Source organism: Theobroma cacao, chromosome 5 (assembly GCF_000208745.1).
Source record: "Theobroma cacao cultivar B97-61/B2 chromosome 5, Criollo_cocoa_genome_V2, whole genome shotgun sequence".
Classification (NCBI taxonomy): Eukaryota; Viridiplantae; Streptophyta; class Magnoliopsida; order Malvales; family Malvaceae; genus Theobroma; species Theobroma cacao.
Window position 1 is genome coordinate 38343710 of NC_030854.1, and position 24946 is coordinate 38368655.

Genomic DNA, 24946 nt, shown 5'->3' on the forward strand with positions numbered 1-24946 from the left:
GCAAACAAGCTAATTTTTTCTGGAACGAATATTTAGTATATGCTTTGCTATCAAGTTATAGGACCAGGTATAAGTTTCTTACATGTTTTAATTCTTTTCACCATAAATATTGATTATTATTTCCATTGGCTATTTAGCTAGTGAAGCATTTGGTGCTGAAAAAATTTAACAAAATTTAAACTCTGATAACCAAGAGAAAACAAATATGTGGAGAACACCTCTGTTTCAACGAAAACAACTTCAACATAATCCACCAAAACAAACTACGACATAATAGTTCAAACTAACACATTTCCCTCCCAAGTTCAGAGACAGCCTATTACTGCTATCGGACTTCAACTTTCTTCTTCTGCCAGAGCCTGTCAAGGGCACCGTCAGCATCACCCTACAAAGTCAAACAAATCAATCAGCAGCTGACTTGATAAAGAACCATGGCAACAAACCACAACATGTTAATATAGAATCGAACTTCTCTATCACCTCCGTTGTTCATTAGACCAAATAAAACAATGCAAGTGAAAGTTCCTAGATTCATGGAGATAAAGAGCAGCATATAAATTATCATTCTCGCATACCCACCATTTGAGTCTCTAACAATTATTTCAATAATTACATATCCCATTTGACCTATGGATGAATATGCGCGCATACATATCATGCTTGTTTGAGTAATAGCAATGAGATTCACTACATGTATCTGCCAGGACTTGTACGAATCTACAGGCAACCAGACATATCTATCCGGTGATATTTGTCTCTTCCAGGTCTTCAAACACAGGTTTTGTCACTATCATATCCACTTTTTGCCATGAGAATATGATTGGAAACATTCTTCAAACCAATGTTTTCTCTAAAAGAATTTGAAGATTAAATGGATAACAATAGATGCTTATAACATATCTTAAATATCTAGAGTGTTAACATCACAAGGTAACCATAACCATGTCATTAACAAAGCAAGTTGAATGATTACACCTCAACTAATAAATTGCCTCTTCTAGGTCTTTAAGCATAATTTTTGTCACTACCATATTGAGCTTTAGCCATGAAATTGTGATCGAAAACATTCTTAAAACCAATATTTCCTCTAAACAACTTTCACATTGAATGGATAACAACAGACACTCAAAACATATCTCATATATTTAGAGTGTAAACATGACAAGGAAAGCACTTGCATATCATTAACAAAGCAACAAGCACGACTAAGCCTTTTACACAGGATGTGAATGTAAACATGACATAAATGCAAGTATCAGATCCAATCCAATGACAAAACATCACAGCAATAATAATTACAACAAGCATAGATTCAACAACAGCTTAAAAACAATCAGTAGGCCAGCAGAGAACCGACACGAACCTGGGCACGGACAAAGCCACAAAGAGCAAAAGTGGAGTATGAGCCAGCGTATCTCCCAAGCTCATCCAAGTGTCCAATGTTGATCTGTACAGAAGCATGATCCTTGGAGGTGATGAGCCTGTTAGTGGCAGAACTGCAACAGAAACAACAACAAACTACACATAAGCTTTCAACACAAACAAAAAGTACAAAATAAAAACAGGAGTGAAGCGAATTAGATACCATTTCCTGGGGATATAAAGATCCATGTTTTGACCCTCTTCGTTCTGCATCTTTGCGGATTGCTTAACAGAACAAGCAACAACACTAAGCTCAAATCACCTAATTCAACAACATCGGTTTATATTCATCAAACAAACATGAACCAATAAAGAATAGAAAAGCTAACTACATTTCAACTTCAATTCCCTTATAAACCCTAATTCAAATAATGAAAAAGAATCACACAAACATTTTAGGGAAAACCCAAATCCTGATTTAACTTTTAGTGTTACAAAAAAAATTGAACATGCTTACATTAATACTTAAAGCGAACAAAAACCCACCATATGCTGATTAGAACATCAAATAAGATAAAACTGATATCAATTTAGAACCATAAAATATATATTTGAAATCCAGAGAGGGTACCTGGAAGAGAGAGATCGGCGGCTGCAAAGAAGACTGTTGTGGTTTAGGGGTTTTGTTTGCAGGATTTTATACGTGAGCAGGGCTTAGTATGCTATGAAAGAAACGACTCCGTTTCATGGACTGATGTAGGCCTATAGGCCCATTTTGTGGATTGGCAATGTATTCAGCTGTCGAGTCTTAGTCGGAGCCCAACAAATTTATTAAATGTTATGATTTTCATTAAAATTAAAATTTTAATAAGATAAATATTCATAATTTAAAATTATTTATTTTAAAATATTTTTAAATTTCTATCGTTACACATATATAAAATGAAATATTATGATTAACTGATAATGTATATATAATATACATTGATTATCAAATCAACGAATTGATATTATCTCAATGTCTCTAAAATACAACAATTAAAAATTGTACTAAGAAATTATATTTCAAGAGAAGAAATTGAAAATTTCAATTAAAGATTGCTCAAGCCTCAAAAAATAATTTGATTGTACAGACTTAACTTTGAGTTAGGAATTAGAATTAGAATTTAACATTTATAGATTGCATAATAAAAGTAGCATGACATAATTTTAATGAAATACATGATTTAATTAAAATTTAACAAACAAATTTAATATAACCAAAATTGATCAAACTTGAAAAAAAATAAATGACATAAATTTCATTTGTTCAAAATTCAAAACATTATTAAATTAAAATAACTTAATTTTAAATTAATAATAATTTGTTTATAGTTATGTCCTAATCTCATTACATACTAATCTTATTTTGAGTACTTTTTTTTCTTTTTCAAATGGAAAACTAAATTTCATACTATAAAAAAGTTAAAATATAATTTGTCCCTTATGCTATCTTAATTTTACAATTTTAGTCTCTCTATCTTAATTTTAATGAATTTAATTTTCATAGATTTATAAAAATTTGATTTAAAAATAACTGATAACAGTATTAAATTTTATTAGATAATTTTATAGTTGATGATAGAACATACTATTATAAATTTCTTTTACTTCGTGACACATACTAACATAAAAAAAACACTTCAAATTTTAGTAAAAAAATATATTTTTTATCTAAATTATTATTTAATTAAAATAATATATGATATGTTATTAATATATAACATAAGGAAAACATAAAATTTAATTAAAATAATTATATTATTTAATTTAAAGAATATATAACATGCTAAATCAAGAAAATATTTAGTTAAGCAAATGTTTCATTTTAGTTATGTTGTCACTTATATATTTAAAGAATATTCAACGACTAAGCATTTTTATTTCAATTTAGTAGTCACATGCAAATACATTGTAGTTTTATGTCAAAAAATAATTTATCATTTTTTTTAAAAATTTATCATGTTTTAATTAAAACAATAAATAAATATAAAATGAGTTTTTAGTAATTTAGTAAAATAAAATTTAAAAAATATATCTTTCGTATTTTATACATATCATGCGGTATCATATAATATTTGATTAAGATGATAAATGCAAAGGTTATCATCAGAATACTAGCTTATCCAAATTAAACTAAAATCTTTATATTCTTGTTAATTTTACTTAAATCAATTCTTGATAAAAATGTATAATTTTGTCATTTATTGGATTTAAATTAAAAAGATTAAAATTGTCAAATAAAAAAACCGACTTACGCAAAAATCAAATCAGGACCGTCGACAGCACAAGGGAGCGAAACAAATCGACGTGGACGGCAGAGATTCAACGTTCTTCCCCCTTCCCGCCAAATGCAAAATCAGGATTCGCTCTCTTTTCCATGTCTCAAATTTCAGACTTCTGAATTCGGAGGGTTAGCAGTTTCAAATTTTCATTCAGAGAAACAGAGAGCTTAAGAAAGAAAAGACGAATGGAGCTGAGCCTTAGCGGGAACGCTCTCAGAACCTTTGGTCGTTCGATCACTTGCCTCGCACGTGTGGGCAACGAGCTCGTCATCCAAGCTTCTCCTTCTCAGGTACGCCTCCCTTTCGTCACCTTTCCGAATTCAATCTCTCAACTCAGTTGTTTTGCTCACAAGTAATTGGAATTAAGTGATTATTTTAGTTAATTAAGCATTGAATTAGGTTTTTGTTTTTGCTGGGACACGATTAGGGTTTTGAAGGGGGCATAAGTGCTAATTTGTTTACTGTTTGGTGACCGGGAAAGTGAAGGAAAATGAAAAGGCAATCAAGTTTTCACGCTTGGATTTAGTTTCTGTTTGGTTCGCTGTTTAAGCGGCAGATTTTCTAAAAGCAAAGGGAATAAAAAATGGTTTCAAATGATTGGCGGATTTTGATTACTTTCGTCTTAGTGGTGAAAAAGGAAAAAGAAATGCAAAAGCATTTCCATCTACTTCTATTTGTTAGATTTTCTAGGCAACCAAACAGAATACTATACTTATTAGCTATTTCAAATTATAACGGATCAACTTGGCAATATTTGCAGCTTGCACTTCATACACTCAATTCCTCAAGGTCGGCCTACCAGTCTATTACTTTTAAGCCGAACTTCTTTGATGTCTACGGAATTTCTGGAACTCAAGTACAGTGCAGCGTGCTTTTGAAGGTATGGTCTTGTCTTTCATTTGCTTATATAAGGATTTGTGGGATGGATAGTGAAAATGTAGCATTTCAAGTGACTTGGTGTGTTTAGGCTGTTTGTTCTGTTCTTAGGACACCTATGTCAAGTATCGATCACTTGACTCTGAAATTGGCTGATCCAGATGCATCGAAAGTACAATGGGCTTTGGAATGCTATAGTGGTAAAGTACTCATTTGATATTCTGCTACATTTTGCATCCAACTTCAAATATGGGAAGGGGAAGAGGTGTTTCTCATGTATGTCACTAGTCTATTCAATTTGCTGCAAATTTGAGTATGGCAACTATCACTGTGCCATGCAGTTAGTGTTAGCATTGGCATGCAATCAATTTATTGTGTTCTACATGCCTTTTACAAGTTTGATTTTACGCTTACCTAATCCAGCCACAAAAGCCAAAATAAATATTAGAAGTTGGACTTGTTTTGGATAAATTTGAAAATCTAGTTTTTTGCTTGATGCAGCATTTATGAGTACAAGGAAACTTTCCCATGCAAAGAGTCCTCACGTAATTTTCTGATATTTGATATAAATGGATTTGTTATGGTTTTAAACAGTTTCATAACATATGTTTGGCAGGTATGAAAAAAGCATATTGGATTACCTGCAATGTTGAGCCCGACATACAACACTTATCTCTTGATAGGAGAAGATTTCCAAGTAACTTGGTAGTGAGGCCTCGTGACCTAAACAGATTGCTAGCTAATTTTCAATCATCACTTCAGGAAATTACCATCATTGCAACAGAGCTGATGTCTTTACCTTCTGATGCTGCAAGTGAAATCGGTGGAAAAGCTGTTGAGCTTAGAAGTTATATAGACCCAACAAAAGGTACACGAACAATATTGATTTTTGCTATTTCACCAGAAATTAAGGTTTATTCTTTCACTTGCCAATGCAGACAACGATTCTTCATTGCACACTCAACTGTGGATAGATCCTATGGAGGAGTGTGTGCAGTATACTCACACAGGAGATCCTGTAGATGTTACTTTTAGTGTCAAGGAATTGAAGGTATCGAATCTAGGCCCACCAAGTAGATTTTGAAACAGCTTGATTATATTTGGGTCATAAATCCAATTTAAACATGCTAATAATTGTCATTATTCTTTCATTAATATGTGAGGTAAACGTTATGTTACTCTAAAAAACTGAAATGCAGGCATTCCTTACTTTTTGTGAAGGCTGCGAGGTTGACATTCACTTGTTTTTTGACAAAGCGGGAGAGTAAGATATCCTTCTAGTAATTTTAGTTCTCCATACATTTTTGGAATGTCATAATTCTCTTTTGATAGCAACTCATAGAACAACTTGTTCTGAAACATAAAATATTTCATGTCATCGAGCAATAACATCCAAACATGAAATAGTTCATTTGCGATTTGATAGCAATATCTTATAGCAAGTTTGTGTCATATGTTTTTGTTGCATTAATTCAGCTTCTTACATCAATCGTTTGCAATTAGATAGCTATCTGAATCACAAATGAAATATTTTTAGGAAGTTAGAAGTATATGAAACTTTATTTAACCCAAAAAGAGTACAACACATATGATCAGTTTATTACTTTTTAGGTTGGGACAATGCAAAGTCAATGAGTATGCTAATAAACGACTGCTTTTGTCTGCCTTGCCCTCTTTCTAAATACTATTATCACATTTTGCCAAAATGTTGGTTTGATCTTGGAAAGATGTTTGTTTGGGAACAGGCCAATATTAATGGCACCAAAATTTGGTCTAGATGATGGATCTGGCTCAAACTTTGATGCTGCACTTGTACTTGCAACCATGCTTATATCACAGCTACACGAAGGCAATCCCTCTGAACCTGTACAAGCCGCTGCGACAGTGCATGACCAGGCAATGCATGGGACAGGGTCTCAAGCACAACAAGAGAGGTCTAGGGCAAATGTATCTGAGCACCCATCTGACCACACCCGAATATGGTCTGACCTATCAGGTAACTATTCAATATCCTGATTTTGATGCCGTGTTCATCCTAAACCTCATGTATTACAATTGTTCTCAGGAAGTGCAGCAAAAAGTGGTAGTGGGGTTGAAGAAAGGCAGGTTCAAAAACAGCAGAACTTGAATGCTAGTGAACAGAGGGATATTCAAAGGATTAGCATGATGAATATTACAAAAGATGCACCCATTAGAGAAAGTGTTCCTGCTGCTCCTAATCTGTATCCTGAATATTGCTGTTTCTATGCCCTTATTCAAGTCTTATCACCATGTTTTGAGCCTTTTATTGGTCATATCATGCTACTCTTTTCTTCTTCCTCTGCATGTGTGCAGTTGCCCATGCCTGCAAGATTCCTGCATCTTTACATATGCTAGTGAACAGAGGGTATAAAATCCCATTTGTTTTGCAGTCATTATACAGACTTAAGTGAATCATAATTATGGGTAACACGTTACAAGCGTTTTTGTTTTAAGTGTCATGGAGGAAGTCTTTAACGCTGAACTTTGATGGCTTTCCCTGTTCTTATAAACTGTGCTGCAGGATTTTTTTAGTAGGACAATAGCGCTGTAACTTCATTGGTTTTGATTGTTTTAACTGGATTTTCTTAACAGTCTATAGTAGCCATCACCAAGTAGAAAGGGACCATGTTGCAGGGGTGCAAGGTTACTCACAACACTAGTTAGTTGTATTGCTTATAATGTTATCACTTTTACAGTAATTGAATTTTCCTTTCCCCCCTATTTGTTGTGCTCAGATACGAACCAGATTAATGGGCATGCGTTATCACAACGTCATCCTAGTAACTGGGTAGATGCAGATGAAGATGATGATGATGATGATGGGGATGAGAATGAACTATGTGTACAGTCAACACCACCATATTATGAAGAACAGTAATAATGAGCTAACGACAGATCTCTTGGTCTTAATGCTAGCCTGCTGCTTGTTTGCTTTCTTCAATGTAAGTGCATGACCCTTTTTTTGTCATATCCTTCATTCTCATTTAGCTTTATCTTCAACTAATTTAAGTAACTTTTCTTTGCTATAGTTATTGAGCATAGAAGGATCTATAGTCTGATACACTTCAAAAACAATTTATAGAAGTATATTCAATTTAATATTTGATTGTAATATATGTTTGTGGGGAGTGAAATCAGTTACAAGCTTCATACTCTTATAAAGCATGTTAAAAAATTAAACATTGTGTTGCAACAAGATTATGAAGTACTTACATTTGTGATATAGATTTTTTTGGATAGTTAGACTCTATGGTAGCAGTAAGAGTGTCAAAAGATCATGACCAGGAACATAAAATTTTTAACTTTGTCAAAAAATCCATGTCTTACTTGATGCCAGGGTGGTTTTATCTATTTAGGGTTAAAACACTGTTTCTAGTATCTTAGTCTTTAGGTGATTTTCAATATTTAAGTGAGTATCGAAACTTTTCTTCTATAGAACAGACCTGAGTACTAACATCTCTTTTACGGTGCTCACAAGTTACAACATTCATTAAAATCAAGAAACATGTGCTGTCACTTGTAAACTTGTCCTTCATGCTTCGTGCAGAATTCAATTGTATCTCCTGGACCCGCGGCCCACCTTCAGATTTTCATTCAGAAATTCCCAAAGCGTTTTTTCTAGGGGTTAGGGAAATTCTCCTCACAATTTTCTTTAGAAAAGCAAACTAAACATCAAATCATGTTATCTGAATTTCTGCTAATGTACTCTCTCATTTAGTTCCATGCACTGAACAATGTTACTTTGGACCTAACATTACAATTAGCATGTCAGTTTCAGTTGTTGTGGTCTTTTGTCTAATTAGAGTTCTAGCTTTTTCACAAAATGGAGATCTTTGAATGTGAGATAATAAGTATGAAAGGATAAATGAGGTAAATAGATGCCAACTCCCTAAGTTATATAACAGGTAAACGAATTGGTGACTGATCCTAGAATGGACATGGGTTGTTATCTATTACTAAAATTTTGCAATAATTAGCTAATAGTTGCTTGTTAAAATATGAAGCAACTCTCATTTGACTTTTAGTGGATGTTCTCCCTTAGTGAGTTCAGGTCCTTCCTTGATAGTGTTTCGCGAGCCAAGGACAGTTGTAGTTTTGCTTGGAAGAACATTAGCCATTGAGGGTTCACTGTAAATACATTTTAGGGGAAAATCGCCAATCTTATGTAGTGCCTTCAGATTCAAGGGGAAGGGGTATATTTAAAGAGTTGCAATATGCTTGGTTGTTATCTTTTTACTTGGAAGCCTTTATCCCATCCAATAAACTACCTTTCTAGGTTTCTCCAGAAAAGCTGATGGTACCTACCATTGGGAAAAGGCATGGAGTTAGCAAGTTAAAATGGTTGTTAAGCTTTGTAAATGCCTTCAACTAGATTTGATGTTCTGAGATTTCCCCAGCTTTAGGTGCTACATATTAGTCTGGTATAGATTCCTATTAGCCAGGCTTTCAAGTTCATAGCATTTATAATTCAGCCTATTACTTAGCCAAGATTTGGACAATTTTAACCATCGGATTGAGGATTTTGGGGTTTTCCTGGATGTTGAATCTAGAATCTTGGAAATCTACAGATGGGGTCCAGTAGTTGTTCATGGCTGCCCCAAGCCATTTAAGGATTTCTGGGTTCACTTATTCATTATAGCATGATCCCTGAACAATGCTTACATGCCAGGATGTCATAGAGCCTATCATTGATCCAAACATGTTTATTGATTTCTAGGCAGGTTTTTGTCAAGATCTTAGAATACAGGATTCAGATACTGATAGAAATTTTTATGTTCCTTTGTGACAACTTGTGCTGTTTCACCTTGTGAATCTATGATTTAATTATAGTGTGATCTTATGAATGTGTAAAAATAAAATTTTAAAAATCATTTAAAATAAATAATTTAAAAATTATGAATATTTATTTTTAAGCATTCTCAACTTTTAAATTTATTTATTAAATGAAAATATTTATTTAAGTGTAACTGTATAGGTACAGTGTGAACCTATAGAAATGTGATAGGATTGAAGGAATATCTACAAGGTCAAAAGGTTAGTACATCTAGAATTGCTTATAGGTATAAGTGGGGCTGTTTGGTAAGTGGGCAAGTTAGATGGTATTTCTTTCAATTGGTTGTTGTCTGTCTTTTTTTTTCTCTCTTCATCATCATCTTAATTCCTTCTTAACCACAATTAAGATGAGAAAATGATAAGAAAATGTTGCCGCAGACCAAGAAAAAGAGAGAAAATAGTTTTTAATTGTAAACTATGAGAAATATACTAACATTCGATTCAACTTTAAAAAAAAAATAAATAAATGGATTTTGTTATTATATGAGAAAAGATTGATGAGAGCCAGCTGGCTACGCAGACGGTTTGGTTTTGGGGACACGCAAACACCGTCTTGGTGATCTGTGTTGGGTCCCACGTCTTTTAACGGCTACGTGCTGATTACGTCGGTGCTAACGACGTTTCGAATTTATTTATTTATTTACTGACGTTTTCTCTTTTCCGCTGAATATGTTTTTTTTTGCGTTAAAAAAATATAAATCAATGTAAAATTCTTGTAGCCGTTGTTCGTTTGATTGTTTTGAATTGTTTGTCTTGGCGCGTAGGAGTGGAAAAGTTCTCTTATTATTCCTCATTTTGAACACAATTTGATAATACGATACGAGAATGATGCTGATATAACTGGGATTGCAATTAAGGTTATCATATTCTATATTTGAAATGTGAATATATTGATAAATTTAAACATGAAAATTTCATATTTTAAATATATTAAATGTGTTTGATTTGTTTGTTAATTGTTTCATCGTGTTAATTTATATAATATGATTTGTTTGATTTGTTTATAATAATATTTATTTAAATAGGTTAATTATATTTAAATAAATTGATCATATCATATAAATATAATTTAACTTATTTAATTATGTTGTATAACAAGTCGTATTGTGTTTGTGTTTATTTAGATAATTAATAATACTTTATTTAAATAAACATAATTTTGATCCAACAATTCAAATTGTTTAGTTTAGTTAAGAGTTGAAAGGTAAGAAGTAGACAAAAATTCTAATTAAAGAATATTTATAAATTAAAAAATAATATTTGAATTATAAAAACATTTTTATAAATATCATTGCCTTGTCAAGTTAACTTTTTGCATGCTTTCCACGTTAATATTTTTTTTATATATTTTTATAAAACATGATGATGCATATGGTTGAATGTTCAACATTATCAGTTCATCACATGTAAGTGGATTTCACGTTTGATTATTATTTTTATTTTTATTTTCCTTTCTCAGTCTTGTTAGAGGGTTGAATGTTTCATAACATCTTAAGTGCCAGGCATGTGCAAAGTGTAAAAAAAAAATTGTCAACCCTGCAACACTCAACAGTTTTCAACAGCATTTGTCAAATCATCATTAAGCCAAAATCTTGAAATTATAAAATTTAAAGTGAATTTTACACACATTTTGAAGATTTTATTTTTTAAAATTATTTTTTTGTGAATAAGTTTTGTTTTTAAAAAGAGTTATATCGAAATACTTTTAATTCAAAATTTATTTTATTTGTTTACATTTAAGAGTATCTTAATAATTTTATTAGAAAAATTTAACTGAGTAATTTCTTTCGAAATTAGGGGTTTATTTTGAATAAGAAAATATAAGTTATTATGTAAGAAAGTTGAAATTAATAAGGGTGTAAATTGATTTTTTAACAAATTTATAAGAAAAGGGAGCAATTTGAGATTAATTTTTTAACGAAAAATTAGTAGCAAAAGGAACAAACGGTAACGGTAACGGTAACGGGAATGTGGTGAGGATTAGCAAAGAGCAACGTGCTTCGGTTTAACAGATTCTTGGATCAAGTTTTGGAAATGGAAGGATGCTAACCTAAACCCTAGATGCCGTCTTTCCCCTTTCTTTTTTATATTTATCTTTTTCTTGAATCATTAATTTTGTTTTCTTTTTTCTTTTTACCAAAACAAAACTGTGTAAGAAAGAGAGAGAGAAGCGGTCAACGATAACGGGTGGACTTATGCACTTGCCCAATGCTTTCCTTGTAATATCCAAGTTGCCATTGTCTCCCATCTGTTCCTACTTGTTCTAGTCAATGCTTCTTTTTCATGAAAATTAGTCATTTTTTTCCCAACCATTTATATTGCAATATAACCTTTTCTCGAACTCAAATCTCTTATATAAATCAAATTTATACTCCCTAAAAATACAAGAGCTCATTTAGTCTTGTGTTTATAGTGTCAGAAGATACTTTTGATTTTAAAGATGTTTAAGAGATATTATTAATATTTCTTGTAATGTGAGTGCTAAAATTAGTATTTAATATTTATTAAGTAAAAAAAATAAACATTACAATCACATTATAGTTAATAAAAATAATCATATTGCAGTCAAACCAAACCCAAGTTTATTTGTTTCAGAAAGTTTCTTTTTCATCACAATTTTTTAATCAATTGCTAATTTTAAAATTTTTCATTTTCAATTGTCAAATACACTTTTAAGTATAAAATGAACAAAAAAAAAGCCTTTTATTTTCTTGAACATTTTGAATTTAAAATTAAATTTTTATGTATTTAAAAATAATTTTAAAAAATGTAATTATTTAAATTTTAATTTAAATTAATTAAAAAAATTTAAATTTTATTTTTAAATTAAAAATTATATATTAATTAATAAACTAAATACTCGAACATAATCAATTTTAATTTTTTAATAGTACTATTAGTAACCCAAAGCAGACAGCACAACACCGAGTCCATCCTATTAGCAAATCAATGGCATATCCGTAATAAACAGCAAAGTCAGTGCCATTTATGCTGACCATATTACTAATAAGTGCCAACTGGCTCTTAACCCCTCCTTCATTTTAAAAACTCAAAACTGAGAGAATTAAAAACAAAGCCACCAGACAGAAGAAAGCTGAGAAAAGAGGAAACAACAGGAAGAGAAACAGCTGCAGCAGCTCACGTTAGAAAGCAAAGAAAGGGAAACCCCAGAAATCAGAGCAAAGAGCTGAGAGGTTTTGAATTTGTCAAATGGCAGTCAATTGTAAGCTTCTCGTGATCTGCGCCATGATCATCACGGCGGTGGTGGCGGCGACGACAACGACCGTCGATGCGAGTGGGGAGCACGAGCGGATCCTGGGTTGGATACCGACCGGATCGCCATGCAAGGGTTCCATAGCCGAGTGCTTAGCTGGGGAAGAGTTCCAGCTGGACTCCGAGATCAGCCGGCGCATTTTGGCGACCGCCCAATACATCAGCTACGGTGCACTGCAGAGGAACACCGTGCCATGTTCCCGACGCGGCGCTTCCTATTACAATTGCCAGCCCGGCGCTCAGGCTAACCCTTACAGCCGTGGTTGCAACCGTATTACAAGGTGCAGGAGCTGAGTTTTCTTTAAATTTCTTTTGCATTGTCCATTTTTACCACCTTTTTTTATTATTTTTTCCTTTTTTTTCTTGGGAGGGAGGAATGGGTTTGATTGTTACTATACATGAAGAAAGAACAAAGAGGAGATAGGGAGGAAAGATGGGGTGGCTATGGCGGATGGGTCTCTGTTGTTATTGGTGAAAATATTATTGTTATAATTTTTATTTTTAATTTTTAATGTCTCTTGTAAAAGATTATTGTTCTTTCTATTACACTTCTTTTTGTCCCCTCGAGATCTCTTTCTCTTTTCTTTTCATATTTTTTTTGGGTCTTAGGGTAATTTTATGATTTATTCATTGTTTAAAGAAATGTAGTTTTTTCAATTATAAAAAAATTAATTTATTTTCTCTGTTTTTCATGATTAATAATTTGGTTGTATTTTGTAAAGGATTTCAAATTTTTTTAAAAAAAATTAAATTTGAATATAAAATACATCAAGATTAAAGATTTTAACTTAATTTCTGTAAAAATTAGATAATAACAAATATTTAAAAATGGGTTATTTATTTTGTTAGATGGTGTTGGAATATCCTAAATGGTATGTATATGGAAAATGTGAGTTGTTTTTGGAAAAGGGCAAAGGAATTGTACCATGAAAGGTTTTGGAGAAGACATGATGAAAAGAATATAAAGATTGGAAAAGGATAGGTGAAAATGATTTTTTGTGTTGGGGGAATTGGAGGGATCTCTTTTGAATTAAACATATTTACAAGGATTTAACCATTTGAGATTTGGGCAGATTTACACTCTTTTTTTTTCATATAATATCGGATGTAAGTTCTAATAGTAATTTTTATTTTATTTCATGTCATGAATCAAATTATTTTATTTTTTTTATTAATTATATGAATCAAACTTGTAGTGAAATTGAACCAAAAGGAGAATTGTAAACCCAATTGCATGATAGCATTTGAATATTTAATTTATTAATTAGTATATGATTTTTTTAAAATAAAATTTAAATTTTTCTATATATATATAAATCAACTGCATGGGACATAGAAAATTGAAAGTCCTTCACATGAAGTATATGATTGACTGATTCAAAGACATAAAAAAGAAGGGTTTTCTTTTATTTCCTTTTTTATTTTTTAGGTGGCAATGGCATATGTTTGTAAATTATGGTTTGATAATGATGGGTCCATCACAGCCTAACATGTGCCCATGATATCATATCAAAAGCCTTTCAGTGGACCCCCTTTTTGTCCAAACACAAAAAATTTGTATGCCCAAAAGGGGTCCCTGTCACATGCCTTGCCTTTCACTGTTTGTTTCAATCTTTCTTCTTTCTTTTGGTTAAAATGTCTGTGTCTTTGAATTGATTTATTTGCTTTTACTTTTTCAAACAATAATAATGCAAAGGGGAAGTGTGAATAATGGAAAAAATTGTAAAAAAAAAAAGAAATAAAGAAAATACCCTGCTAATTATTAATTAAAAATATTTATTTACACGAGTTAATTCAATTGATATGAAAATAAGTTCGTTTTCTTTATCAACCAACTTCGATCTTTCTAGAAAAAGCTTTGAGAATAAACTCATGAATGCATCATGTTCGATATCGAAGAATATAATGTACCTTTTCATATCGTTCCGGGAAAGAGATTAAGTTCAAATAAAATTTGAGAATATCCTTAAATATATTGTGGTATTGGTTTTTTTTTTATAATTAAAGAAGAAAGGATTTGAATCTGCTATTTAGGCAGAAGGATTATACATTAATGAATAAACCAAATATTATAGTACTGGTTGTAGTGTAAAACTGTGAATTCAATAGGAGATGAGAGACAAATTCTATCTTGTTTTTTAAGCATCCCCAGAAGCTTAATAAAATGATTGGGTGATAATTTATATCTGGTGGTTGGCCATGCCAGAGATAAAATTAATTAAGATTGGCAGCTTATAAAAATGTGACTGGGTTTATACCATGCCAGTGGACCACGCTTAAAAACTGGCAGCAAAAGCTTTGACAAAGCAACATGTCTTGGTGGGTCTTTGAATCCTACCAGATTGCCCCTATTACACTTGCTAATGCCTCCTTCCAACCCCAAGGGAAACGAAAAATCAAAGTAAATTTGTTTCTGATAATGCTGTCAATTGTTATATTTGACATATAATAATTTATACTAATTCAAGATCTACTATGACAAGAATTTCGAACATAAAAACGTACTTGATTCTTCATACATGATTTTACAGTAGACAACGTACTGCAAAATCCTGCAATGCTTCTCCATGATAGTGTCAAGTTTTGATATGAACTGAGGCTGAGATTTGGACAATTTTGGCATGAAAAGTTCTTGGAGCTATGGAAATTGGTACAATGGAGTGGAGGGCAGGCTGTGAAAACTTTGTAGGACTGTTGAACCATTGATGTTTATATGCAATTTTGAACATAAGCAACTTTGTTTTGATTCCTGACAAAGGGAACATATCTGTAAGCAGGTCAAGTCCATGAGAATAAAGCCCCATTGTTGTACTTTGGGATGAGGTTTTTTCCCATTGGTAAGCCCGTGACAGAGCCTGAATATCAGAAATTTCCAACAGGCCTACACTGCTTGCTCATATGAAGCAAATCAGGGCTTTGGGCCAACTCCATTTGACAAGAATTGGTGTGTTGATTCTAGAAATGGGTTAAAGTTCTCTATGACCCTGTTTGAGCCCAAAATTCAGAAGGCTTTTGGGTCACTTTTGGCCCAAAATGTTGTCTCTTTTGATTTTAAATTTTCTCTTTGTCAAGCAAATCCTCTCTATGAACCCTAATTTCCTTTTTCTTACATTCAATTAAGAATCAATCTAATGCTACATAGATGTTCATTTCCTCAACTCTTTTGTTATTTTTCCTCTTCATACTATTTCACAAATTAACTTGTCACATGTTTTGAGTGTTTGCAACTTTGTTTCGGACCTACGATGGGTGCTCGTAAATTCTTGATCTTAATGAAAAATTAATAATTATTAGATTTAATATTATTCAATATTTTTGATCCACGTAACATATTTTATATAAATTTTCACTTAATCACATTAATAATTCTTGATCTTAATGAAAAATTAATAATTATTAAATTTAATACATCGCTTGTCTTATGTCATATAGATAAAAAGTATCAATTAACATTACTGTTAATTTTGTCACGTAATAAAAAAATAATAATTTAGTTGTATAAATAAATATAGTTTAGGGTTTTTTTAATAAATAAATCGAAAAATTAAAAGACATAAATATTTTTTTAATATTATGAGCAACCTTCTGGAATATTCTCTTTTGTTCGATACCGCAGATGGAAACGTGGAATGAAACCCAAATCCTTGGTCGGTTGACGTCATTTTTGTCTAAGTTTATTAATTATGACGATTTATTTTATTTTAATTTTTTTCCTTATTAAAATCACCTGCTTTCCTTAGCAACGTTACCTTAGCCTCGAAGGACTCACCTCAGCGTTGACCAACGCCTACACTATAAACTACCCAACGCGTTCCATCACCGCTTCTTCATCGCGGCCGCTCATACGCCTCCCGCGCCAGATCTTCCCTCTCCCCTCCCCCCCTTCTATAAAACCCAACACCCTTTTTTCCCTTCTCTCACAGTTTCTCAACGCAACGCCCAACAAAACACAAACAAAGAAACCATCTTTTTGTTTGTTTCATGGCTCAAGGAGATTCCAACTTTCAACAAGACATGGTATCGTAATTGAATCATGGTTCTCTTTTTTTTTTTTTCGATTTCTGATCAAATTTTTCGATTTTGTTTCTGGGATTTGCTTAATTGGGTGTTTTTTGTTTTTGGGCAATGGAAAATCTGAAGGCTAAGGAGGAAGAACAGAGCCTGAAATACTTGGAATTCGTGCAAGTATCGGCTGTTTACGCGGTTTTGTGCTTCACCAACCTCTACGTTTACGCTAAGGAAAGGTCGGGACCGTTGAAGCCCGGCGTCGAGACCGTCGAGGGAACGGTCAAGAGCGTGGTTCGACCGGTTTATGATAAGTACCACGATGTCCCCGTTGAGCTCCTTAAAATCGTGGATCGCAAGGTAATTGTGATGATGGGGAAATTGGGAAAATTTTTGTGGTTTGTGTTTCAATTTGCAATGGGGATTCAAGAATTCTTCTTTTGTTTCATTGCAGGTTGGTGAATCTGTGACTTCGATCGACCGTCGTGTCCGTCCGGTCATCAAGCAGGTCTCCTCCGAAGCCTTCTCGGTTGCCCAGAAGGCTCCGGGAGTGGCTCGGGGCGTGGCTTCCGAGGTCCAGCGAGCCGGAGTGGTGAGCACTGCCTCAGGGTACGCGAAATCTGTCTACACCAAGTACGAGCCAGCAGCGAAAGGGCTTTACGCCAAGTATGAACCCAAAGCTGAACAATGTGCTGTTTCGGCCTGGCGAAAGCTGAACCGGCTCCCTCTCTTCCCTCAGGTGGCTTCCGTAGTCGTCCCCACTGCCGCCTTTTGCACCGACAAGTACAACCAGACGGTGGTTAGCAGCGCAGAGAAAGGGTACAAGGTTGCCTGGTATTTGCCATTGGTTCCTACTGAGAAGATCGCCGAGGTGTTCAATGAAGAGAAGCCTGAATCAGAGCCACTGGTTTCCCACAGTTGATTTTTGCTTTTGCTGCGTGTTTGTGCACAATCTGATTATGTTTAATTGGTGGTTATATGTCGGTTTTAAGACTAAAGTTCTCTTTCTCGCCATTTCCATGTATCTATAACTCTGTTTTCTTCCATTGTTCTCCATGTGTTCCTCTTTTCTTTCTTTCCTTTTTTATATTATAAATATTTATATGAAAATATGTTTAATGTTTATATAAATAAAATGTAAATTTTGAATATTGAAAATCGATTAAAACAATTAATCTTAATTAATTAATATTGAAATTGAAGAAAATAAAATTGAATTTTCTGAATTCAATCTATGATGTCGAGAGTGGAAGGACTTTTTGATTATCCCAAATGCTATGGGGATGCCCTGTTTATTACAAATGCTTCATAATTTTTAAAATTAATAATAATAAGTGTTTATCAATAACTAAATATTAATTTAAGTTGATTATAATATTTAAGAACGAATTTATAGTGGGTTTTTGTTAAATAATACTCATTCCTTCTTTTTTTTTTTTAACTTATTTTTTCTTAATAGAATATCCAAAATAAAGTAATTTCTTTTCATTTTTCTCTATCTATATTTTTATTTTTATATTAAAATGTATTGAACATTTATATTGTAATTTTTTTAAAATTTTAGTGTAAAATATATCAAATTCAATTTTTTTATTTTAATAACTTTAAAATAAAAAAACAAACATATAGAGAAGGATTTAACGGTGGAAATAATAATTTTTTTACAAAAATATTTGTAAAAAGAGTGATAACTTTTAAGCCCAAGTGACAGATGAAGCCCAGAAAAGACCCAAAACCAAACCCGAGTTGTTGGTTTTTTCGGGTCACCTTCGACCCGGCCCTACTACTACTACTACTACTACTTCTTCCCAGTTTCCAGATTGAACTGAAAGAACAGAACCTCCTTCTTCTTCCTGTCGACCTCCACATCAGAAAAAGGAAAAAAAGGGGGAAAATTCGAACTTTACAAGAAAAACCATGGCGAGTTGCTTGCACGCGCCAATGGCTTACAGAATCCCATCCTCCGCTTCTTCCCAATCCGTTCGAAGACCAAAGGCTTTGACGCTCAGTTGCCGCGCTTTCGGTGCCAAAAACGCCGCTAAAATCCCCATGCCTCCGGTAAACCCTAAGGACCCGTTTCTCTCGAAGCTCGCTTCTGTCGCCGCTTCCTCCCCTGAAACGCTTCTTAACCGTCCGGTTAATCCTGATACGCCGCCGTATTTGGACTTGTTTGAGTCGCCCAAACTCATGGCTACTCCGGCTCAAGTAAGTGTAATTGTCGATAAATATTTGGTTAAACTTTTTAATTGCCTTTGAATATCAGAATTATTAAAACAATTTCCTTTTTCCAAATTAATTAAATTAGGCTTTTAATTCTAGTGATTAAATTTGGATTAACTGAAATAACGTGAATTAAACATTTATTGGCTGAATTAGGTGGAAAGATCAGTTTCATACAATGAGCACCGGCCGCGGAGGCCTCCGCCGGACTTACCTTCATTGCTTCTTCACGGTAGAATAGTTTACATCGGCATGCCGGTAAGTCTTTTCAATAAGGAAGAGAAGAGGGTGGGGGGGTTAATCTTTAATTGAAAATTATTTGTATAAAAGTTTCGAAACAACAAGGGGGGACAACTGCTACCATTGTTTTTGGCCTTTTTGAGCATTGGTTTTTCATGTTCTTGCATTTAGCTAGAGGTATGAGACGTGCATCCATCACACTGTTACATTGTTATTTTAATCTGTTCAACCAGTTAACCATGTTCATCGTTCAGCTTGTGCCTGCGGTGACAGAGCTCATAGTTGCAGAATTGATGTATCTTCAGTGGATGGATCCCAAGCAACCAATATATCTTTACATAAATTCTACGGGGACAACTCGTGATGATGGTGAAACAGTGAGCATTGCATCTGATACCTATAAGTTTGATAATAAAGAGATGTCTTGTTGAAGATGTAATGCATTTTGTATTTCCATAGCTTCTGGAGATGTTGCTATCATTTGATAGATGTCATAAGACATAAAGTAAGCCAAGTCGTGTTCAAAGGTTTGATTTTGGCAGTGTTTTGTGTGAATTTTGTGTATCCTGTTAAACATAAGACTGCATTATGCTCCTGAATGGCCCCTACACTGTATGCACCACCATTTTGTTCTTCCTTGGTGGTGCTTCTACTGCTTGCTATTCGCACTTGAATATTGTTTGTGTTTTCTTTCCGGTCCATATTTACAGAATTTAAAACTGCTTATGCCGCAGGTTGGAATGGAGACTGAGGGTTTTGCCATGTATGATGCACTAATGAATTTACAAAATGAGGTAAATTTCTTTCTTAAAAGATATCAATTTCTCTTGTTTGCCATATTTTAATAAGGATATTAAGTTTTTCTCTGGATCTCTCCTCAGTTTTTTTCTTGTTTTTGTTCAAGAATGATATGATCTTACTAGTCAACTTTTTCTTTTTTTTTTGGTATTCCTTCATAACACGGTAATTGTTGCTTATACAGATACATACAGTCGCTGTTGGGGCTGCTATAGGTCAGGCTTGTCTTTTACTTTCTGCGGGCACTAAGGGTAAACGGTTTATGATGCCTCATGCCAAAGGTATGATGCAGTTTCCTGCTTGTCCGTGGTTCTAAATTTTTATGATTCCATCTTATCTTTTAAAAATACAATTTCTCAAGTGTTGGCTTGTATTTTGTTTCAGCTATGATCCAACAGCCTCGTATACCATCATCTGGATTGATGCCAGCAAGTGATGTTCTTATACGTGCCAAAGAGGTCTGTGGAAACTTCTTGTTCTTTACATTTAAATGCAATTAAGCATTTCCTTGTGCTCTGATACAATAATATTTGATCTGGATTTGCATTTTTCTTTAATTGTTCATCTTGGGCTCTTCTTTGAGTCTTTCACAGCCTTTTGAGAGGTTGCAATTTATGAATCTAAATTGCAGTATGAAGCCCTCTGACTGTGATTTGGTTTTGCAGGTAATAATAAACAGGGACATACTAGTGGAACTTCTGGCCAAGCACACAGGAAATGTAAGTGTGATGAATATATGCTAGTCTTCTTTGTTAGATATAAAATTTGCAAAAATGAAGGAACTCAGTATATCACTTTCTCTATCATTAGTCAGTAGAGATGGTAGCCAATGTGATGAAAAGACCATTTTATATGGATGCTACCAGAGCTAAAGAGTTTGGGGTCATTGACAAGGTGAGTGCAGTATAATTATAATTTTTGGTATTTCATCTTTCATGATACCTATCTGAGGGCATGTGTTTCGCGGGCAGATCCTTTGGCGTGGTCAGGAAAAGGTAATGGCAGAAGTTGCTGCTCCAGAGGAGTGGGACAAGAATGCTGGCATCAAAGTCATGGATGGCTTTTAGTGTCTGGGTGGCAGCACTCGTCACTGTAAGTGAAGTCTTCTTCACCCTGCTTTTGCAGAACTAATCTTTGGCTGACTAGGGACATTGCTTCTGTAGTGGAATGTTGGTTTTAGACCATTTGTTTGGAAGGAGCTGGTTTTGACCATATTGGCTCAGTGGCACTAAGATATTTATGCTTTTCCTAGTGTGATAATTGAAATTGAATAAAAACAACTAGAGACAACAATGTAAATTACGAATGCAATGATTTTAGGCTTTGGTAGAATTATCCTCGTATTCCCAGAGCTGTGTCAAACAATGCTGGTAGTTTGAACCTTTCATTTTTGTCTGTTGCCATGTTTTAAGACTCTTAATTCTGTTTGTGCAGCAGAAATTTCGTCCCATTGGACTGCCTATATAAATTCCGTAACATAGTTCAATCCGGCAGAGTACCCTTGTCATCTTTTCAGGAGTCTTGAATATGCAGGGACACAATTAATACCCCGTCATGAGCAGAATTTTAACAATACAGTTTAGCTGGAATAGATTGCAGGTCGATGGCATACTCGATGAAGATGGAAACCAGGGATGCACAAACAGATTTAAAGAAAGATACCAGAACAATGGTCCTTTTAAGTTTTGTAGTCAAATTCTGTATAATCTTACAGATTGTGATAATTTAGCCTTTCATGCCACTTCCTAGCATTGTAAAACCAGTTTTCTTTTCTTAAACTTTTATCATAAACCTGTCAGTACTAATTTAACATTCATTGGCTGCCAGGAAGGCCCATGTTTCATCACATTTTATAGTTTTAACATCTCCATATTAGTATCTTATGGATATTTGTATTATTTAAATAATATATTGTGAATAATTTCTGTTTAAATCGATAATTTTGTTTATTAAAACTACAAAAATATCCTTAAACATGGATTAAAATTACAAAAATTTCTTTAAATAAGGATTTGTTGCCCAAATCCTATCTCCTCACCCAATCAATGGTTTTAATGGACCCACTAAACATAAGCTGACGTGGCAAAATCTAATCGAATCACCTTTCCAAGTTCTAAGGGAGTTCACAGGAAAACAGCTGTTTACAGAAAGGAGGGAAATTTGCCAATGGGCAATACCTCTCTTTCCCTCCGATTCACCATTTTCCTTTCTCTTTCTTTCGCAGCTTCTTCCTCGTCTCCCTTCTTCTTCTCCAAATCCCCATCCTCATCGCCTTCGATTCCCAAAGCTACGCCGTCCGATTTGCTCTCTCTCCTCGGCCCGCCATCTCAGTCTTCCTCGGTTAACCCTTCGGTCGCTGATGAACTCAAATCCTGCTTCAAATTCCTCGTACCCTTCACTCCCATCGATACCCGAAAAACCCCAGATTCCAAATCCCTTTCTTATAGACGGACCCTTCTTAAGAGTCCAAGAGATGAGGAAAATGAGCTCGTTTGGTGGCCTCCCGAACCGGTTCTCGAGCTGGCCCGTCTCGCTGTTGACTCTGGTGGTGATCCCGGTTCAATCCATCGCGCCCTTGATCCAACTGTCTTGCCTGTAAGTTTTTAGTTGATTTAACTTCGTGTTCTCACAGCTGAAAGCAGTAAACTTTTCCATAATTGGTGGGTTTCAGCTGATGAACGGCTGTCATTACGCGTGAATCAGGTGCCTGATGTCGAAGGATCAAAGGAAAATAAATGTGGGTTAACCAGAACGCCCTATGGTAGACGCTTCATAAGTCAGGTTTATAAACCAGACTCTTCAATACTTTTGGTATTTTCCCGGAAACTTATTTAGATGTTTAGCTTATATTTGGTTTTTCTGAAATTGCAGGAGTTGAATTCATATCTTGAATACTTGTTCAAACTTATTGTTGAGAGGGGTCCTTCTGTTGGATTGAAAGTTTCATTAACTCGATATGATTTGTTTCATGGTCACATTTTTATTGCCACAGAGACCGGAAGGCTTGGCATATTGTAAGCTTTATCTTTTTGCATGATCAATCTGCTTGTGCAGCGGAGATGTAATTTGCATAGGACTCAAATTGGAAAAATGTTGAATAAAGAAGTTAGGTGACAGCTTCTGGAAATTTTTATTTATCGAAATTCAAGGGCCAGTATTCATATGGCAAATTTGAACCTCTTTAGTTTTGGAACTTGGGGTATCATTGTTTTGATCAGCTTCTTTTGTGAAGCCTTAGACCTTTAGGAAAATGTATGAAATTGGTGAAGAATTATTATGTCTAGAGATGCTATAAACTGTGATTATTAGTGAGGCACTGGCCACTTTTTAAGAGTTGGAAGCTTATATGAAAAAGGGATGGAAAAGGGATAAGATGGATAATGGTCTCTACCAGCAATACTTTTACCAATCTATTACTTTGAACGCTTGCATGTTCCTAACTTGTAGCATTTCAATGGCAGATTTCATGCTAAAGAATACCCAGCATATGATAAAGACATGTTTCCAATCAACATGGGATATTGCCAGAAGGGTACAATATGATGTTTTCTTTGATCTATAGGCAGAAGTGTTACATTTTCTAGTAGCTTCTTACTATTTAAAGACACAACATATATGAATTCCATACTGTGATGTTTTGTGCTCTATCCATTATTGATTACATTTGCTTTTTCCAGGGTCCAACGTGACTTATGATGATTCAATGAACTTGAGAAATATTCTCTGGCTTGCTCCATTGCCAAGCAATTCAACAAAAGGTTGGATGGCTCCAGGTAGGTCTTTCTATAGGTTCCAAGTTCAGTGCTACTAAAAATACCAGAAACAATCTGTTCTCAGTGCCTACAGAACTTTTGTAGTAAAAGCAAAAATGAAATTTGGAACTGAAAAGATTCTACTACTGTTTCTCTATTTTGAAAGACGAGGATTCAATATTTATTAATTTGGTCATGATAATGATTTGACAGGAGTCCTGCTCGTCCTGGATGCACGTCCCGGAGGAATCATATATAGGGATCTCATACCTGAGTATGTGAATTATGTGAGGACAATATATGAAGGTTTGATTAACCATTTGTCTTTATGCTAGTTTTATTTGTATAGTTAAGCATATGTATGCATTTTTTGCTTAACTTAATGGAATGACTTAGCAATTAGCACAAAATTTCTTGGTTTTGGCCAGATGATCTGGGCAGTGTTGTCGTTGATGTAAACTATTTGAACATTGGAGATCCACAGCCTGATTATCAGATTTTCATTTGCTGATTCTTCTTAAGGTAAATGCTCTCCTTTATCACTTGAACAGTCCTAATCCACTCGAGTGCCTTTCAATCTTCATCATTGGAAACATACTCAATGCTTCATCCTGTCTAGGTGGTTTTGTCAGTAGCAGATTATCAATTCTTTTGCATGATCCTCAGAATGGAGGTTGAGCTAAAGATGAGCTTGAAATCTGACCATTGTTTCAATAATTGGTAGAGAAAACTCGGGTGGAGGATTGGACTTTTGGAAGCTTGGATGCTCAAAATGCCAAGCCAGTGTTTCTGACTGTTTAATGACCAAGAAGCCTCACTTTTTAGTTAAAATGTCAAATTTCTAACTGATTGTGATTTGTAGAAAGAAATTTTGGAAACCATCAATGCGTAAACTTACTTGCCCAAGTTCTGTTTTGATGAAGTGTCAGCCATCCCTCATTTATGCTTGTCATACAAGTTTTAAACCATGTGAGAGATTCCTCCTAATAAGCCTTAATCTTAATAGTGCATAGTTTCTTTATTCTACTCAAGGAAGCCTTTCTCCTTAATTTGTATTCACACAAGCTCTTAATCTTTACGGAAAATTAGCAATCATCGAACTTAATGTACATTTGTATTTTCAATTTACATGATATATGATATGATTAAGTGACTTGTTTCACATCAATTATTACGTCATGTCACGTAGATAAAAAATAACAGTTGATATTGAGTCTAGATATTGTTAATTTTCTGTTAAAG

The 24946-nt window shown here is 33.9% G+C and overlaps 6 protein-coding genes across 11 annotated transcripts; 5 read left to right on the forward strand and 1 right to left on the reverse strand.

Annotated features, from left to right (window-relative positions):
* Positions 157-2062, reverse strand: LOC18600469 (40S ribosomal protein S21-2). The gene is made up of 4 exons (XM_018120671.1): positions 1994-2062; positions 1586-1684; positions 1364-1496; positions 157-385 (listed from the first exon to the last, which is right to left on the reverse strand). Exons 2-4 carry the CDS (start codon positions 1633-1635, stop codon positions 326-328), a joined length of 243 nt encoding a protein of 80 aa, XP_017976160.1. The 5' UTR covers positions 1636-1684; positions 1994-2062; the 3' UTR covers positions 157-325.
* LOC18600470 (cell cycle checkpoint control protein RAD9A) lies at positions 3762-7720 on the forward strand. Of its 4 annotated transcripts, none has more exons than XM_018120758.1 (10): positions 3762-3976; positions 4447-4566; positions 4654-4762; positions 5179-5430; positions 5501-5613; positions 5762-5826; positions 6308-6558; positions 6628-6784; positions 7186-7226; positions 7319-7720. In XM_018120758.1, the coding sequence occupies exons 1-10, from the start codon at positions 3872-3874 to the stop codon at positions 7459-7461; spliced, it is 1356 nt and encodes a 451-aa protein (XP_017976247.1). In that variant the 5' UTR covers positions 3762-3871; the 3' UTR covers positions 7462-7720. The 4 variants fall into 4 exon arrangements, with proteins under 4 accessions (XP_017976247.1, XP_007030993.2, XP_017976246.1 ...); XM_007030931.2 differs by having other exon boundaries at positions 3764-3976; positions 5784-5826; positions 6340-6558; positions 7183-7226; XM_018120757.1 differs by having other exon boundaries at positions 3765-3976; positions 7183-7226.
* LOC18600471 (protein RALF-like 33) lies at positions 12456-13256 on the forward strand. The gene has a single exon (XM_007030933.2). The coding sequence runs from the start codon at positions 12627-12629 to the stop codon at positions 12981-12983; it is 357 nt and encodes a 118-aa protein (XP_007030995.2). The 5' UTR covers positions 12456-12626; the 3' UTR covers positions 12984-13256.
* LOC18600472 (REF/SRPP-like protein At3g05500) lies at positions 16426-17768 on the forward strand. The gene is made up of 3 exons (XM_007030934.2): positions 16426-16706; positions 16830-17054; positions 17149-17768. The coding sequence occupies exons 1-3, from the start codon at positions 16671-16673 to the stop codon at positions 17614-17616; spliced, it is 729 nt and encodes a 242-aa protein (XP_007030996.2). The 5' UTR covers positions 16426-16670; the 3' UTR covers positions 17617-17768.
* On the forward strand, positions 18507-21830 carry LOC18600473 (ATP-dependent Clp protease proteolytic subunit-related protein 3, chloroplastic). 2 transcript variants are annotated; one of them, XM_007030936.2, is made up of 10 exons: positions 18507-18899; positions 19071-19172; positions 19409-19531; positions 19889-19948; positions 20137-20233; positions 20337-20410; positions 20618-20671; positions 20763-20846; positions 20924-21044; positions 21387-21830. In XM_007030936.2, the coding sequence occupies exons 1-9, from the start codon at positions 18612-18614 to the stop codon at positions 21017-21019; spliced, it is 978 nt and encodes a 325-aa protein (XP_007030998.1). In that variant the 5' UTR covers positions 18507-18611; the 3' UTR covers positions 21020-21044; positions 21387-21830. The 2 variants fall into 2 exon arrangements, with proteins under 2 accessions (XP_007030998.1, XP_017977333.1); XM_018121844.1 differs by having other exon boundaries at positions 21390-21830.
* LOC18600474 lies at positions 22045-24809 on the forward strand. Of its 2 annotated transcripts, none has more exons than XM_018121843.1 (8): positions 22045-22547; positions 22656-22733; positions 22824-22966; positions 23414-23484; positions 23630-23725; positions 23918-24010; positions 24133-24226; positions 24371-24809. In XM_018121843.1, exons 1-7 carry the CDS (start codon positions 22119-22121, stop codon positions 24213-24215), a joined length of 993 nt encoding a protein of 330 aa, XP_017977332.1. In that variant the 5' UTR covers positions 22045-22118; the 3' UTR covers positions 24216-24226; positions 24371-24809. The 2 variants fall into 2 exon arrangements, with proteins under 2 accessions (XP_017977332.1, XP_017977331.1); XM_018121842.1 differs by having other exon boundaries at positions 22054-22547; positions 24324-24809.